Below are 18,732 nucleotides of genomic sequence, written 5' to 3' on the forward strand. Positions count from 1 at the left end.
CAAAAATCAAATTTGTAACTTGGAGGATTTTTTAGAATTTGACTCGCGGATTTTTTCTTGTAAAAAAAATACATGTAAAATTAAAAGTTTATCACAATAGTATTATAGTTCATCCTTGTTAAAAGGTACTGCAACCGTTCTGAGCTCAGCTAATGTAGTAACCTTTAACATTAAAGATATATAAGTTGATATTTTAAAGGATTTTAATGAAAATTTACGTTAAGTTCGCATCCTTAGCCGCATCTACCAATAAAAAGGGGGAGGTCATTTTCTAGTAAATTCCGTAAAGGTGTGTGTGTTATAAGGCCTAAAAATAGTAGTAGAACGATAAGGTGCTCTATATATTTGTATTCCCTATTGAATAGAACAATAGGGAGCACCTTATCGTTCTACTACTATTTTTAGGCCTTATAACACACACACCTTTACACACTTTTACGGAATTTACTAGAAAATGACCTCTCCCTTTGGTAAATCAACTGCTAAATCCGCTGCTAAATTGCCATTTCCGCATAATCTAGATGCATGGGTGTACATGTGAAATTTAAAAAATCGTGGAAATTTTACTGGAAGCTTGTTAATAACAACTTATATATCTCAACCTGTAGCGACTTGGAATGTGTGGACTCCAAAACAACTTTAGGTCCAAATCCAGTATCAAAAGCTTCTTTCCATCTGTTTATTGTCAAATAATTTCACTTTAAGCTGGGGAGCTTGGCTTATTATTGGGTTTGGCTGTAACTATTAGTGACGTTGGTCTATATGCCAATAAGAAGTGAGAGAATAAAAATATGAAATCACTACACACAACCCCCAGACTGCAATTTTTAGGTATGGTACAACAGTTTATTCCTAATTCCACAAAATAAAAGTTGTAAAATGAAAAAGGTTCCTGAATAGGTAGTAAAAGTTAAATACTATTTTTTAGTAGCTTCTAATGTAAAAAGAACCATTTTCAGTAACTACACTCGTTAAATACATCTCATCAAACTATCCCTAAGTTAAGACTGAATTAAGAATTAGCCAAACAAAACATTGAATCAAAATATACCTCAATGTATATTAATGTAGATATGTATGTAAGGAAGAAAAAGAAAATATCTAAATTAACTTTCCCAAATTCTCTCTCTTTCTCATGCACTACAAATATTTTATAATTTTCTTTTTTCTGATAGGTATCTGGTATATATTGTTAAAACATTGATACTTGTTGCTTCACCTCTAACCCCCAGGGAAGAGCGGGGATTTCAGAAAAGTAGCCTAAAACCACCCCAATACATTTATAAAGCTTCCCTGAAAAGTACAACTCATTCGGAACACTAAATCAGATATCTTTAGCTTTAGACAAAAAAAAACTTACTACTTTATATTTGAGGATCACATTTTCTGATATTATAAGGATATCTATCTGTCCATTGAGATAATATAGTCAACTGGGCCAGTATTGGTCCTTTTTGATCTAGAGCTATTCTGTTTGCTGGGTAGTTTATATGGGCGAAGCCAATATCCTAATATGACAGTCTGTCCGTAAAGATCTCGCTAATAACTATCTTTGTCTGCTAGGGTACATTTCAATGTAGTTTTAATGAATAGTAAAGTAAATAAAAAAGTTTGGGATTGGGGGGGGGGGGGGGAGGGGGGGAGTAGAATAGTTTATTTAGATTTGAATACACTGAAATGATATGCACACCTAACTTAACAGCTCGAGGCAAGCAAACCAGTCGTATTTAATCTAACTTTGCGTGGTGACTGGTAAATGGATTTCCTACATGTACTGTATCATAAAAAGAATTATAAAGTTTGAAGTCTGAAAAAATAGGTAAGATTTTACTGTCTGAAGCCAAAAAAAATCTCTAAAATAAGATCATTGATTCAATAGTTCTTATATGATTAGCTAAATACAAATGCCCAAGGGTGGTTTTAAGCTATCTTTAGGTGGTATTCTTTTTCGCAATTTGCTTCCTATTAGCCGCAAGTGTTCTATATTATTTTTAAATGTAAAGTGAACTTTCTTTCCTTTATGGCTTCGAAATCGATAAATATCTGCTGGATCGATTATCCTCAGTCATACTAAAAAATCATGTACAGCATTCCGATCGTATACAGACAATATTCAAAGAATAATTTTAAAAAATACAAAAATTTCTGATATCCCGGGCATTCGGCCCATCAGGGCTAACAAAACTGGTTTCAATCTTTAACCTTTTCATTTTAATATCCGCAGAAAGCTGTCTATTTTACGATGCGCCAAATAATGATTACCGATTTCATTCGGCTTTAATGTTTTTAAAAATAATTGTACAATATAATAGCTGTAATTTAAGTTTGAAACATATGTGCAAAAATTGTATGAATGAATTTAGTTTAATTCAGTTTTCAACTTCATTTTACATTTAACTTTAAGATTTATGGTAATTCTTTTATAAAAAAATGAAGCTTTTCTTCTTTTATTTTCGGTCTGTCCGTCTGTCAATAACGGATAGCTCTGAGCGTTAATTTGGCTTGGTTACACACCCCACCCTTAACATTACTAAGTTAATAAAGACCTTTGATAAAAAAATGTTTGCAGTGAGTTCGTATTCTGGTAAGAATCCGTCCGACTATCTACATTCAGTGGGCAATCAAAATAAATAGGTTCCAACAGGGTGCCGGAGCCGTATAATTTTGATGCGGCTCCGGCTTCGGCTCCGGCTTCGGCTCCAGCTCCGGCTCCTACCTTAAAATTAATATATCAATTTTTTTTCATTATTGAATTTGATAAAATAAAATAAATAATATAAAATATTTTCTTTTATTTGATTAAAGATATATAAAAGTAGAAGGATGTGTGTCTATTTGGTAAGTAACAATAGTTTTTCAGTTTATTATATGGAAATAGACCGTTGCCAAATTATAATATTACTTTAAAAAATCATTTTTAGCTAATCTGGAGCCGGAGCCGTTTTTAACGAAAAATACGGCTCCGTATCCGGCTCCGGCTCCACCAAAAATGTTGCTGCTCCCGGCTCCCGGCTCCGGAACACTGGGTTCCAAGATATTTCGTGTCAATAGAGGCAAAATAAATTATCGTCATTTATCACAATTAAAACACATCCAGAGTAGTACTTAAGTAAGGATTTGTTTCGTTTTAAAGGGGGGAGGCGGATGTGCCACTTTTTGAAACCAAAACTAAAAGTCAAAGGAACTCAACTAAAAAAAAGAGTTACAGGTCTGAGATTTTGCATGACAATTGCTTTATAGGGTTACAATATGGAACAGTGAAGAAACGGCGGCGCAACCGCCGAAATCGCCGAGAAATTGCAAAAAAAATCGGCAGGAAACGGCAGTTTTCGGCGGTTGCGCCGCCGTTTCTTCACAGTTCCATATTGTACCTCTATAAAGCAACTACCATGCAAAATCTCAGACCTTTAACTCTTTTTTTAGTTGAGTTCCTTTGTTGACTTTTAGTTTTGGTTTCAAAAAGTGGCACATCCGCCTCCCCCCTTTAATTCTTAAACATATTATCACAAGTGTAAAATGGATAAAGTTGGTAAGATATACCCTCCCTCCCCCATCTTTAAATTATATTCGTTGAACTTAGGGATCGAACTTGATAAGACAATGTCGATATATTTAATTACATCCCTAATTCTAATAAACATAATTACCCCTTCTACAAATAATATTTGGTTTGAGAGTTTTAACACTGATATTTTTAACAAGCAATCAAGATTTAAGAAATGTATTTCAGAGGATTGAGACAACGTGTTTTTTAAACTATGGGTACCAGTACAATTTACAGTCGAATGTCCCCTCCCTTCCTGGTGGAACCACAAGTTTGATTTGATTTGCCATGATTATTATGAAAGGATGTATTAATTAAAAGGTACATATATCTCGTCATCTATGCATCCAATCTTACCAAACTTTCAGGGTTACAGAGGATAGGCCAATGGAATAAACTTAGTGGGTATTATTTGATTTTGATAGCTTAATTAGAGAGAATATTGGAGGAACAATAATTTAGGTAACAATGCCCTATACCTCTCTGTTAAACTTTGCTTTTCCCTGACTTAATTAAATTAGTATGTGGGTATATTTGAGAGTTGGTGTTTGAGGATGTGTATGTGTGTGAAGATGTGTGTGTGTGTGTGTGTGTGTGTGTGTGTGTGTGTGTGTGTGTGTGTGTGTGTGTGTGTGTGTGTGAAGGTGTGTATATGGTTGAAATTAAACAAATTCTTCACCAAAACTTTCATAATACCACGAAGTTCTGCGTATCGGGCAAGATTAAAAAAAATTATTTGTCCTCCATTTAAAAAAATTGCTTACTAAAATCTATGTTGCTTTAATTTAACTATATGGTTCTTGCAAAGGTTATGGGTTCGATTCTCAACCTTAAAAATGTCAAGACGTTAATATTTTAAAGGGGGGGGGGGCGAAAGTGACACTTTTTGAAACCAAAACTAAAAGTCAAAGGAACTCAACTAAAAAAAGAGTTACAGGTCTAACATTTTGCATGGCAGTTGCTTTATAGGGGTACAATATGGAACTGTGAAGAAACGGCGTCGCAACTGCCAAAAACCGCCGAGAAAAGGCAAAAAAAATTCGGCGGGAAACGGCGGTTTTGGGCGGTTGCGCCGCAGTTTCTTCACAGTTCCATATTTTACCCCTATAAAGCAACTGTCATGCAAAATCTCAGACCTGTAACTCTTTTTTTAGTTGAGTTCCTTTGTTGACTTTTAGTTTTGGTTTCAAAAAGTGTCACTTTCGCCCCCCCCCCCCCTTTGTATCTAACATTTTTCTACTTAAACCCCTTAAAATTTAAAGTATCTAAATTGTTTTAACATAAGTAACACACCTAACTAAGAAAAACACAAGCAAAGATTTCAATTAATTTTGAATCATGTAATATTTGTGAGAAAAGGGGGTGAAGAGGATGGTAAAGTTTTAATTTAAAGTGAAATATTCCTAGAAACACACAAGCACCACTTATCGCCAGGCATAAGACCTAAAAGAAAAAGGATTACCTTAATAACAATAATAATATTTATTTCGGAATTCATAAAGAATACAATCTTGCATATTAATAAGATAGTCCACTGGCTATTGTAGGAGCCACCGAAAGCGTAGGCGAGCCTATGGTTTTGGTGACTGCTTTTTACAATATACTAAAAACAATTTAAAGAGGAGCTTATTTTTCGCATTGAAAGGTAGGAATGTTTAACGTAATAAAAACCAGTTCTGAAACCAACAAAAATATTAACATATATTCATATGACATAGACACTGGAACTATAGAATGGTTACTTTTTGAATTTGCATTGAGAGTTTAAAATTATAAACGTTTAAGAGAACTTTAGGTAGAGAACAAAAAATCTATTTCTCAACATAGATTATCACCAAGTCAATTTACAGCGATCGTCTTGAACTTTAGATATGAAGATGCGGATGGTGGGGGCTACTCCAACACCCCGCCCCCCTTCCCTATTGTTAATTTACCTGGAAAATGAGGTAAATGTGGGGTGGTGAGGTCATTTCCCCGCATCTTTGTGTAATTCAAAAATTGTTCTGTCATCTAATTGTAAACCTTAGTTTCAGACAAAAAAGTTTTCTTTCTTTGATTGCACGATATTTGTCTTGAAGTCTGAACTTAAAAAGCATTTGAATCAAACCTTAAACTAGTGTTTCCACTTTCACGTCTGATCCAGTGACAGTAAGTAAAAATCTTTTTGTTTGATACAGTAATGATAGGAAACTAGAACCCAACACCTTATTGGCAAAACTGGACTTAACATTATTTATTCATCCGCCCAGTTTTAATACCATTTATTGTCTGATAAAAAAAATAAGTTAGAAACAACTAATATAACATCAGGTGCCATATCCCTGTAAAATATTGAGATGCAACAACAACACGGTACAGCAGGGAGGAAGAGAATATATAAAAGTTGCAGTTGGTACCCAAAGTTTATTTATTGCTTGGCTTGAATCTTTAACGAATGGTTCAAACAACTAGCTCCAAACTTTTTCATCAATAATTTTGATTAAAAGAAAAAGGGTTACTTGCAGCTTCTACCAATAACGAAATTAATTCGGGAAAAAATCACGAAACCTATACGTGTTTTTCCGCTGTCGTTGGGAGGCAACACATCGTAAAATTGACGACATCTCCATTTGCCCCCCAAATATTATTTTAGATTTATTTTGCTTGTTGGTTATACCTATTTCTGGGTTACTTGTGTAAATGGAACTTGGGGTTGAACAAATTGATTTCAAAATTCTAAGGTTTATTTCCTGTGCACAAACAGTATGCAGGGCGACCACTCCGAAACCAAAAAAATATAGTATTTTTATAGTATATTTTTAAAATCCATATAGTATATATAGTATATTTTTTAAAACTCATATAGTATGATATAGTATCGGACTTAGAATTATTTAGTAATACATAGTATATACAATATACATCATCAATAATAACTCAAAGCATAGCTGTTATCAAAGCAATTTCACATATAAGGGGCTTACCTTGTGATTTTTAGGCAAGGTATCAATGTGAGATTATAGGTTATTTAGGATAAAAGTTTACTTTTGGTTAGTATTTCAAATATATTTAATCATTTTTTGGATAGTTCTCAGGTTCAGGTGCTGCAGGCTATCTGGAAAGGTAAAAAAATTTAGATTTCTGTTTGAAGAGTTAGAGATCAACTTATAAAACAAAATATGCATCTTTTTGGATGTTATTAACATAAATGAAGAAAAAATTAAAATAGTCCTCCAAGTTCTGGTCTTGCAGGCCTCCAGGTCCACTCTGGACAGGTTATAGATATTTTTATATTTGAAGAGTTAGAGGCCAACTAATAAAACAGAATATGCATCTTTTAGAATGCTATTAACATATCTGAAGAAAAAATTAAAGTCGGCCTCCAAGTTCTGGTCCTGTAGGCCTCCATGTCCACTCTGGACGGGTAAAAATTAAAATTTCTTATTTGAAGAATTAGAGGTCAACTTATAAAAAAGAATATGCATCTTTTTGGATGTTATTAACATAACTGAAGAAAAAAATTAAAATCGACCTCTAAGTTCTGGTCCTGCAGACTCTGGACAGAAAAAAAATAAAACTTCCCTAATTGAACAGTTAATGGTATATTTATTAAACAAAATGAGCTTATATTTGGATGTTCTTTATATATTTGAAAGAAAAAAATAAAATTGGCCTTCAGGTTTAGGAGCTGCAGGCCTCCAGGTGGACTCTGGACATGAATAAAATAAAAATTTTAAATTTAAGGAGTTAGAGGTTTATTAAACAACATAAGCATTTCTATAGATGCTATTTATATGTTTAAACAAAAAATGACAATCGACCTCCAGGTTTGATGCTGCAGGCCTCCAGGTGGACTCTGGACAGGAAAAAATCAAAATTTCTTATTTATGTAGTTAGAGGTTAGTTTATAAAACACCATAAGCATCTTTTTAGATGTTATTTACATATCTGAAGAAAAAATACAAGGGGGGGAGGGGGGGGGAGTTCTGACACATTTGCGTAAACCTGGTATTTTAGCTTTATCTTTGGACTGAGAGGATAGGTTATTACAGATAAAATCATTCTTATATGATGAATTTTCCCAAGTGTTAAGATTTTTTGGATAGGCCTCCAGGTTCCGGAGCTCCAGGCCTCCAGGTGGTCTCTGTACAGGTAAAAATGAAAAAAAAATTTTTTTGAAGAGTTAGAGGTCAGCATATGAAAAAAAAATTGCATGTTTTTTTTTCATCAAATACGTGAATAACATTAAAAAAGAAGCATATTTTGTTTTATTGACCTCTAACTCTTTCATTTTTACCTGTACAGAGACCACCTGGAGGCCTGGAGCTCCGGATCCTGGAGGCCTATCCAAAAAATCTTAAAACTTGGGAAAATTCATCATATAAGAATGATTTTATCTTTAATAACCTATCCTCTCAGTCCAAAGATAAAGCCTATATACCAGGTTTACGCAAATGTGTCAGAACTCCCCCCCCCCCTTGACCTCCAGGTCAAGGTGCATCAGGCTTCCATGTAGACTCTGTCCAGAGAAAACCTAGAGTCCTGAACTTGAACTCTTCAAATAAAAAATTTGAGTCTTTTACCTGTCCTGAATGAACCTGAACTTGGAATGTTAATATTATCCAAATAAATGCATATTATGTTATATAAATAGACCTCCAACTCTTCATATAAGAAATTTGATTGTTTACCTATTCAGAGTGTTCAGAGTGGACCTAAAGGCCTGCAGGACCTGAACTAGGAGGCCGATTTATACATTTTCTTCAGATATGTTAATATGATCCAAAAAAAATACATATTCTGTTGACCTCTAACTCTTAAAAAAAGAAATTTGATTTTTTACTTGTCCAGAATGGACCTGGAGGCCTGCAGGGCTTGACCCTAAGGGCTAATTTTCAATTTTTTTCAGATATGTTAATAACATCCAAAAAGATGCATATTCTGTTTGATTGGTTGACCTATAACTCATCAAACAAAAAAATTTGAATTTTTACCAGTCCAGAGTTGACCTGGTGGCCTGCAGGACCAGAACTTTGAGGCCAATTTTAATTTTTTTCTTCAGCTATGTTAATAACATCCTGAAAGATGCATATTTTGTTTAATAAGTTGATCTCTAAATTTTACAATTTTTTTACCTGTCCAGAAACCACCTTTTTCCTACCTGAACCTGGTAACTTACCCAAAAAAATATTGAATATAAGTGAACTACTACCCAAAAGTAAATTTTTGTCCCAAATACCCTATAGTCTCACATTAATACCTAGCCTAATAATCACTGAGTAAGCGAAAGTGGTAAAACTTACCCCTCACCCTTAAGTTAACTCTATGAAAAATAACTGATATTTATATCATAATCACAAACAAAAATATATTTTAAAGGATTTTCTTCATCTTTATGCATTTTAGTCGTATCACAGTATCTTTTGAGCCCCTGCAGGGGCTAGAAATAGGAGAAAACCTACTGTGAAAATAAGACAAAACGCTCCTTAAGAGGCGTTGTCCAAAACTGCCAATATTAGTTTTTTGTTATATAAGTGTAATATTATATAGTATATATAGTAAATTTTGGTCAAGTAAAGGTTAAAATATATAGTATATATAGTAAATTTTGGTCATATAGTATGATATAGTATCCAAATTCATCCTATATAGTATAAATAGTATATATAGTATGCAGTGGTCGCCCTGAGTATGAACTCCGTGGTCACGCCCATCTGTCTTACAATATCCATCCCTAAACAGAAAAGAGAATGGTACATGAAGAGTGTAAAGTGAAATATCACAAAGTAGACAGTTCCAGGAAATATTTCTCACGAGTGTGGTAATATTGAACAGAAGAAGGGCGACAAGTGAAAAATCAGAGGATGCAAAGTTGGCAGTTCCAAGAAACGTTTCTTACGAGTTTAGTTATTTAGACTAAAGTATTTAACAGAAGAAGATATATCCCATGAAGGGTGTCAAGTGAAAGATAAGAGCAAACAAAGGGAGCTGTCCCTAATAATGTTTCTTATGAGTTTAGTTACATAGACTAAAATACTAAACAGAAGAAAAGGTATCTCATGAAGAGTGTGAAGTGAAAAATAAGAGGATTCAAAGAAGGCACTTCCATGAAATGTCTCTTACGATTTTAGTTCCTCTGTTCCTCTAAATATTTCTGCACATTTAGTTTTGTCTAGGTAAGTACCTACCCAATAAAATTTTCTAAATAGTTTTTAATTGCATCTAATTTTCATTACGAAGGTAATAATCAAACAATTGATATCATTTAGTTAGGTGTTATCACGAGATATTTCCCAAAACTCCCCTTTTTGAATATAGATCCAAAATATGCGAGTGGAACAGCATCTAGAGAAATTATTGTGATTCCTATTCTATACTTATATTTCTTTCTGTCATTACATCAACTTGTTATCTTCATTATGTACTTTAATCTTTCACACTTTATGTAAATTAAAGGGTGAGCAAAAAAAATGCGTAGAGTTTTAAAATTCAAATTGCGTGGCTTGTGTTAATAGTACAAAAATGTTACGCATACCATTAGAACCGATAAGAGGTCTATTTTTTGGAAATATAAGAACAATTCCTCTGCTACGTATAGTTAGGGAGCTACATGTTAAAATGTCCCAACTGACTTAAAACTTGACTTGCGATTAAATTTTGGGACATTTTACCACCTAGCTCCTAGATTATTTGTAGCACAGGAACCGTTCTTATATTTCCAATAAATACAATTCATAGCGGTTCTTATGGTATGCGTAACATTTTTCTACCATAACACAAGCCGCGCAATTTGAATTTTAAAAATGTACGCTTGTCTTTTTGCAAGAATTATTGTCTAATATTTACTAATATACACGTAAGTCAAGTTTTAAGTCAGTTGGGACATTTTAACACGTAGCTCCCTAACTATACGTAGCAGAGGAATCGTTCTTATATTTCCAAAAAATAGACTTCATAGCGGTTCTAGTGGTATGCGTAACATTTTTCTACTATTAACACAAGCCGCGCAATTTGAATTTTAAAAATCTACGCATTTTTTTGCTCACCCTTTAATAACCATGAATATAAATTAGGGATGGCAATCCGTCAAATTTTTGGACCGGATCCTGATTCTTACAAGAATCCATCAAAAAAAGGCGGATTCCCGCAGATTCCAGATTCTTATTTTTGACGGATTACGGTTTCGAATTCCTGATTCTAGCAATATTTTTAAAGGCTTTTTTTTAAACTTTAAAATTTAAGTGCTACATATGTCCTAAAAATTAATGTTCTTGGTTTTCTCTATAATTCACTTCCGGGAATAGAACCTAATTTTAAAAGATATTATATATAATGATGATAATATTTGCCTTCAAAAAGGCAAAGTTGAAAGAAAAAACTCAAGATGCTAATTTTAGCCTACCAATTAAGAATCAGAATCAGCTATTAAAAAGCGGATTCCAGATTCGGATTCAAAAATTGGCTAAAAATTGGGCGGATTCCGGATTCGGATACGAATTGCCAACCCTATTATAAATCATCAACTACGTGTTTCTAAGTGAAATTATTATATAATAATAATTAAAGATTGTATAATCAAAACATTAGAGGTAAGAATTTTAAAATAATTTTTCCTACTTTCTTAGGTAAAATCTCTTAATTCATTAAATTTAACAACAATAAAAACCCCGAGTAGAAATAAGCTCTCTAAAATCATTTTAGTAAAATGAAAGAAAAACAATTTTCATCAATTAAGAATATTAAAGGTAAAAAAAATTACCTTTTCAGAAAATTATACAAAATTAGGGCGTAATATTATGGCTATAAAAATAAATGAGAGCTCTAATGATATTAATAATTAACTCTATTTGCAACAAACTCTACCTTCTCGAGCATCCTATTCCTATTAATTTATCTCGTTTCATTGTTGACTCCTAATTAAACAGCACGGATGATAATATCCATAAAAATACACACTACAGTTTTTATTAACTAACCTAAATAGTTCGTGCTATTTTAAGTTTCGACTTAATATTAAATTAAAAAGATAAGTTCTTTAAAAGATGTTTGTTAAATGGAAAAATGTCTTTATGTGTAATAAATAATTTTTGGGTAGGAATGCATAGTTTACAACAGTTTGACAGGATAATCAAAACAAAAAAAGATTATGCAAAACATCCACTAAGATTTCCCAATTGAGAAAAGCTTCGCATTTGATAATAATGTACCTAATGACACTGTCAAATTCATAAATTCATTTTACATTTCTAAATTTATGTAAGCATATTGTTAAATAAACGTATTTTCCAAGCTTAATCCTAAAATTAGAAAAATTTTAGCATTATTTATTTTGCTTCATTTGAACCACAAATCAAACCCTGCAGAAAAAGAGTTTAAAACGAGAAAAATAATTCGATTTAAAATTGGTAGGTATTAGAATTATGGTGATTGTGTTCTCCTTTTTGTGAAAACTTTGTGAAAGTCCAAGTCAGGTATTTTTCCTATAGGGCTGATAAATAAGTTATTGAGAAATTAATATTTTCCTTAACTCCCTAAAGATGCCATTTTTCTCTCTTAGAGCAAAAAGGTATGATACACTCAGTTGAAGGCGAATCTAAATAAATGGGGGGGGGGGGGGGGGGGATTGAAAATAAAATCTCAAAACAACAATGGGAATCTTAACGGAACTTCAAAAATCTAAGAAAACAAGATTTTATCTTGAAAGAAAAATATTAAATATGTTTTGATGAAATATGGCTAGGTACGAAGATAATGTATTTAAATAAAACTTCTCATTTACAGTTTAAAAGCTATTATGTAACTATTTTATGTCCATTTGGCTGCAGTACGTAAGTCAATCCGCCAAAGTAAGTTATAGAACTTCCAAAATACCCGAACTAGCCTTAATTATCAGAAATGCAAGAAATCCAGGTTAGGTGGTGATTTTGTGGAGGAGTGGGGGGGGGGGGATAGGTTCATGATAAATTTGGGCTATATAAACCATATAGGTAGAATATATGACATTGATAGGTATATTTCGGCCATATTATTCGTATAAAAGAAAAGGGCGTGTGAGTCATTTTGTGTTTTGTTTATACAAAAGGAGTCTTATAATTCCTAGGAAGGCAATCTATTTTGGGCGTAGGTGTTAATCTAAAAAAATATTTCTCTTTCTATAATACCAATAAGCAATGACCATTAGGTCTTATTTTGTTGTATCTATGAACCAAAAATGGCTAAAGTGGATGATTATGCGGCCAACAATCCTACATACGACCAACCCTTTAATTGCACGACTTTTGCCTAAAATTCCCAATTGAACATGGTACGAATTTGCGTACGTATATACATGGCTACTCTATCTAACTATAAATGCCACGGTATTAGGCCGAGATTCGAATCTACCATCTACCTGACAACAGGCGGATGCACTACAACACTGCGCCCTAGCCAGGCACTTCTTCTTTACTATAAAATTTTAGTTAATGTTAATCATTTTGCATTTCTAGAGTCACTGTACACCAAATAATCACAGTACGTTAAAGAACATATTTTTCCTAATCCTATTGTAACTTCTGAACATTTGAAATGTTTAGGATCAGCTGTTTTGATTATCAGCTGTACATAGTACAGACCGTAATATAGTAACATGGTTGCCAATTTGGGAACTTTTTACCCTTTAAAAATAATATTCCTTAAAATTTAGGAAATACATTTTTATATCTTCTAAAGAACAAATTAAAACTTTAAATATGATTGTGAAAAAGGGGGGGGGGGAAATGTGGTTACTCGTGCCACGACATACCAGCAATTTTATTTTGGGTGCTACTCCCTTAGTTTTAGAGATAATTGGATGAAATCTTTTGAGCTGTGTCACTAATTACCTCAACTACTGGTATCTTTAAAAAAAACGGCGGCGGGACCGCCGCTCCCGCCGCCCGCCCCCGTTTTCCTTTACAATTACATTTGACCATAAGATATCAAGCTATACTACGTGCGGTAGTGGTTAGTACCGTCTTACCCATAATTTCAGCCTTCCTTCTTAGCTCAAAGCAAAGGATTGGTTTCTACTTTAGGCTTGCTTAGGTATCTCAGTTATACTTGGGTCCAACTAGGACATTGATTTTACTTGTTTAGCCTTAAAGTTTTACAAAATTGTCTGATTAAGTAAGAACAAGCAAAATTTTTTTGGGGGATAAACAGTTTTCGGCGGCAACAGCAGTTTTGCAGCCATTTCTTCACAATTTCAATACTTTTTGTAGGGAGTTGGGGTCAAAAACGAAAGTGTGCAAAACAGGGTGTAGGAAGGTATATCAATCCCCTGGCAAATTTCGATATGAAAATTTGATATAAGGGATGGTTTCAATAAAATTTCTTCACAGTTCAACATTTTACCATATTAGAGCAACTTCCATGCCAAGTTTTAGTGTTCTATTCAAGAAGAACACATACCTTATGGAAAATAATTACATAAATGACCCCCTTTTTTAAAAAGTGTTAAGATAGTTGGTTTTAGTTATCAGAATGAAAAGAAATTGCTAGGGTATATTTAAAAATGTATTTTCTTTTAAATATTTTCAAAATAATGAGTGTAAAAGCTCTATTTTAAAGATTATCAGACTTTAAAATTCTTAAACTTTAGTCGTCATTTTTGAGAAATTTTATGTATAAAGCAGTTAATTTAAGAATTAATATAAATAAATAAACTAGTTTTCTTTATCTTAAGCTATAATTTAACTTCAAAAATTGTTTTATTACATGTAAAAAATCACTATAAACTTTGGGAAAATATATCGACAAAATGTGGCAACCCTGATTTTTATTGGATAAATTTCTTACATAGCAGAAATCCAATTAGTTTTGATTTAACTCGCCGTGACAAGTAAAGCAACAGTCATTGGTCTTTCATTTTCTTACCTGTACCAACCAGTCATAGGATCATAACAGCATGGCTTTAACTCTGTACCCAAAACATTCTTCTGTTCATTGGCAGACATCTCTTCGCAGAGTATAACAGTAGTTAGTAATATCTACAAGAACAAAAATCATATGCAATATACTTCGAATTCATATCAGTAATATTAAGATACCTACCTAACTTTAAAACTAAACCTAAAGTAGGTTTCCTCACACATATATGCAGGGCGACCACTCCGAAACAAAAAAAATATAGTATTTTTATAGTATATTTTTTTAATCCATATAGTATATATAGTATATTTTTTTAAACTCATATAGTATGATATAGTATCGGACTTAGAATTATTTAGTAATACATAGTATATACAATATACATACATCATCAATAATAACTCAAAGCATAGCTGCTATCAAAGCAATTTCACATATAAGGGGTTTACTCTGTAATTATTAGGCAAGGTATCAATGTGAGATTATAGGTTATTTAGGATAAAAGTTTACTTTTGGTGAGTATTTCACATATATTTAAACATTTTTTGGATATGTCTCAGGTTCAGGTGCTGCAGGCTATCTGGAAAGGTAAAAAAATTTAGATTTCTGTTTGAAGAGTTAGAGATCAACTTATAAAACAAAATATGCATCTTTTTGGATGTTATTAACATAAATGAAGAAAAAATTAAAATAGTCCTCCAAGTTCTGGTCTTGCAGGCCTCCAGGTCCACTCTGGACAGGTTATAGATATTTTTTATTTGAAGAGTTAAAGGCCAACTAATAAAACATAATATGCATCTTTTTGAATGCTATTAACATATCTGAAGAAAAAAATAAAATCGGCCTCCAAGTTCTGGTCCTGTAGGCCTCCATGTCCACTCTGGAAGGGTAAAAAATTAAAATTTCTTATTTGAAGAATTAAAGGTCAACTTATAAAAAAGAATAGGGTAAAGCGGGGCGAACTCGGTGTTTTTTTTTCGGTTTTTTGAACCTGCAAATCGTATTATTTTTTTAAAATGGGACCAAGACCAGTAGAAAGATCTCGGAAAAGTCGATCAGGTCCTAAAAGGACGTAAACCTAGGACTTTGGGAAGTTTGTCAAAATTGATCTCTAAAACGGCACCGACTTCGCCCCGCCTTGAGGCGAAGTCGGTAGGGCATTTTCAAGCTTCGAAAAATCGATGACGTATTGATTTTATTAAAGCATGCCCAAAAGGTAAAAGTTGCTAAATGTAATAAAGAGTATGCACAAAATTTTTTTATTAAGATAGGTCAATTTTTTCTACCAAAAAAAATAATTTTTTCTTCAGATATGTTAATAACATCCTGAAAGATGCATATTTTGTTTAATAAGTTGATCTCTAAATTTTACAATTTTTTTACCTTTCCAGAAACCACCTTTTTCCTACCTGAACTTACCCAAAAAAATATTGAATATAAGTGAACTACTACCCAAAAGTAAATTCATGTCCCAAATACCCTATAGTCTCACATTAATACCTAGCCTAATAATCACTGAGTAAGCGAAAGTGGTAAAACTTACCCCTCATCCTTAAGTTATCTCTATGAAAAATAACTGATATTTATATCATAATATATTTTAAAGGATTTTCTTCATCTTTATGCATTTTAGTCGTATCACAGTATCTTTTGAGCCCCCCGCAGGGGCTAGAAATAGGAGAAAACCTACAGAGAAAATAAGACAAAACGCTCCTTAAGAGGCGTTGTCACAAAACTGACAATATTAGTTTTTTGTTATATAAATGTAATATTATATAGTATATATAGTAAATTTTGGTCAAGTAAAGGTTAAAATATATAGCATATATAGTAAATTTTGGTCATATAGTATGATATAGTATCCAAATTCATCCTATATAGTATAAATAGTATATATAGTATGCAATGGTCGCCCTGTATATGTAGTATTAAAATACAGCATACCTAGGGATTTTTTTATGAAAAACCATGAGAAAAAGACAGACAATGTTCTATGGATGAAAACAGACGTTCGAAGGATGAAATGAAACATATGACAACTCTAAATCTTTTTCAGTTTAACTTTTTAAATATTTTACAAAACTTTATAATTTACTTTGATTTTAAGTTTACGTTTAATTCAATAGGTAGTTTAAATAGAAAATATGTGCATACCTAATAAAACTATTTAACTAAAAAAATATGACTTTTAGTGCCGACAAAGAATTAAATATGACCAGGGTTTCGGATCCGCATTGATTTTATGCGGATCCGGATCCGGATCCTCAAAATTTGGTCAGTGCGGATCCGGATCCGGATCCGGATCTTTGACAATAAAAATAAAATCACCAAATTTTTCAAAAAAATTTATTCTTCAATTCGAAGTCAAAAATACTTTTAATTTTCAAGTCTGAACCTAAACCTTAAAGATTGGCTCTCATCAAGAGAATGTCTGAGATTTTATATAAATTTAGGTAGATTTTTCCATTTTTTCCGCATTTTTTGGAGTCTAAGGATCCGGATCCGGATCCGCATTTTTTTTGCGGATCCGGATCCGGATCCTTGGACTCAAAATATGCGGATCCTTGCGGATCCGGATCCGGATCCGGATCCGAAACCCTGAATATGACTAATCTAAAATTCGACCTATTTGGGTAATACAATCCTTTATTTAATTTAAAAATGAGTAACTAAACAGGAAGGAGGGACATCTATACTTTTATTATTCTACATACAATCCTTAATTTTCCCTTAAGAGGCACTATTTTCCATAAAAGAATTAAGTGGGGGGGGGGGGATATGGGATTGATTAATAAAATAGTCCTATCCCCTATCCCTGGTATAATGTATATAAAATAATACCAAAGACAATAAAGAATTGATTTTTCTATCAACATTTTGAGTTTTAGTAAAAATCCGCTTTGTTCAATAAAACACCTACAATATTCATTTCCACTTACAGTGGGGGGGGGGGGGGGGGGGAGGGGATTTTGACACTTTTGCGTAAACAATGATTAAGGCTTTGTCATTGGAGTGAGAAGATAGGTTATTTCACAAATACATCTCGATCGAGGTTTTGTATTTAGGAGTGACAGGAATTAAATAGCCTAAATCAATCCCTAAACTTTAAATTTATTAAATATAGCTTAATATTTACCATTCCGAGACTTAATTCAAGACTCATTAGAGATATCTTAATGGACAAACTAACGATTTACTTTTGATAGTATAGTATATCGACAAAACCGCAATACAATATTTTAACAACAAACCAAACTCACTGCATCTTTGTCGTCACTGTAGGTTGAAAATTAGGGGTAAAGAAATAAAAATCATCATAACAAGATTTCTAGCTAGTTACATATGAAAGTTTTAATTAGGTATGTTTAGCAATATAGTTTCAGGCTAATTTTCTGACTTCTCCATCGTTACACAAAACCTTAAATGCTAAGAACACAGCGCCACTACCTAGTTAATTATAAATTAATAAAGGTGATCGTAAATTTCCAATAATTTTGGACCAATATGAAACAAATTCATCTACTTTATATCCTTCCGATGAGTAATTATGAAAATAATAAAAACAACAAAAACTGTTTATTTTGACACGCAAGATCTTGTAAATATAAAAATTACACAACAAATGAAACTTTTAAATTTATCACAAAACCTGATCTCAAAAGTTTCACTTTTTGATCTAAAATTTTCACATTTAACAAAGAAAATTATATTTTTACGTAATAATCACAATAATAACTATTTTACCTTGATAAATATAAAATAATCCATATAAAAAATTGGTGGGAAAAAAACTTAAGTGAAATTATTTGGGCCTGTGTAATTACGGTATATTTGTTTATCCTATTCAGAGGGAGGGGGAAAGATGGAGAAATATAACTATTTTTTCCTGTATATTTTTTCCTTGACTGCTAAATACAAAATTTGCGTTACATATTTTAAATTATTTAACTCCTATTTTCAAACATGTAATTACAGATATTTATTACATAATTCAAAGTAAAAGCATTGAAACCTAGAGAAATTAAGGATAAGCTGATGTCGATATGTGGGGAAAAATGTCAAAGTAGAAAAAATACAGATATTCTGGGGTGTGAAGGAAGGTTTGGTGTGGCAGGGTAGAAGCGAGTTTGCCGCGGTACATTTTATACATTTCAACTTTATTTCCTTATCCCATTATTATTATTATTATTTCCGTATCCAATCCTCAGTTATAAAATTATAAGATAGTTTCATTTTTCCGTTGAGATCTCGCTATCAACTGAACAGAATGAGTTTTGCATTTTAGGGAAGTCAATATGCGCCATGCTATATAGTTTCAG

The 18,732-nt window shown here is 32.5% G+C and overlaps 1 protein-coding gene across 2 annotated transcripts; it reads right to left on the reverse strand.

The window, feature by feature from the left end:
* Positions 1 to 62: 62 nt before the first annotated feature.
* LOC145329044 (uncharacterized) lies at positions 63 to 18,245 on the reverse strand. Of its 2 annotated transcripts, XM_080173061.1 has the most exons (8): positions 18,158 to 18,245; positions 14,420 to 14,532; positions 9,212 to 9,257; positions 6,274 to 6,285; positions 5,479 to 5,554; positions 4,948 to 4,987; positions 603 to 675; positions 63 to 162 (listed from the first exon to the last, which is right to left on the reverse strand). In XM_080173061.1, exons 1-8 carry the CDS (start codon positions 18,179 to 18,181, stop codon positions 103 to 105), a joined length of 444 nt encoding a protein of 147 aa, XP_080029187.1. In that variant the 5' UTR covers positions 18,182 to 18,245; the 3' UTR covers positions 63 to 102. The 2 variants fall into 2 exon arrangements, with proteins under 2 accessions (XP_080029187.1, XP_080029189.1); XM_080173063.1 differs by lacking the exon at positions 6,274 to 6,285 and having other exon boundaries at positions 9,221 to 9,257; positions 18,158 to 18,237.
* Positions 18,246 to 18,732: the final 487 nt, after the last annotated feature.

The sequence above is a fragment of the Acartia tonsa genome, chromosome 9 (genome assembly GCF_053477335.1).
Source record: "Acartia tonsa isolate MP-2025a chromosome 9, ASM5347733v1, whole genome shotgun sequence".
NCBI classification, from domain to species: Eukaryota; Metazoa; Arthropoda; class Copepoda; order Calanoida; family Acartiidae; genus Acartia; species Acartia tonsa.

Bases quoted from the DNA above. Each gene is read 5' to 3' on its own strand.
- LOC145329044 (XM_080173061.1), bottom strand. From the start codon at position 18,181: ATGGATTATTTTATATTTATCAAG. The intron at 9,258-14,419 runs GTAAGAAAATGA...TTTTCTGTTTAG, and splicing joins CCTATGACTGGTTGGTACAG to GGATGGATATTGTAAGACAG. The intron at 4,988-5,478 runs GTAAATTAACAA...TTTTTCTTTTAG, and splicing joins ACATTTACCTCATTTTCCAG to GTCTTATGCCTGGCGATAAG.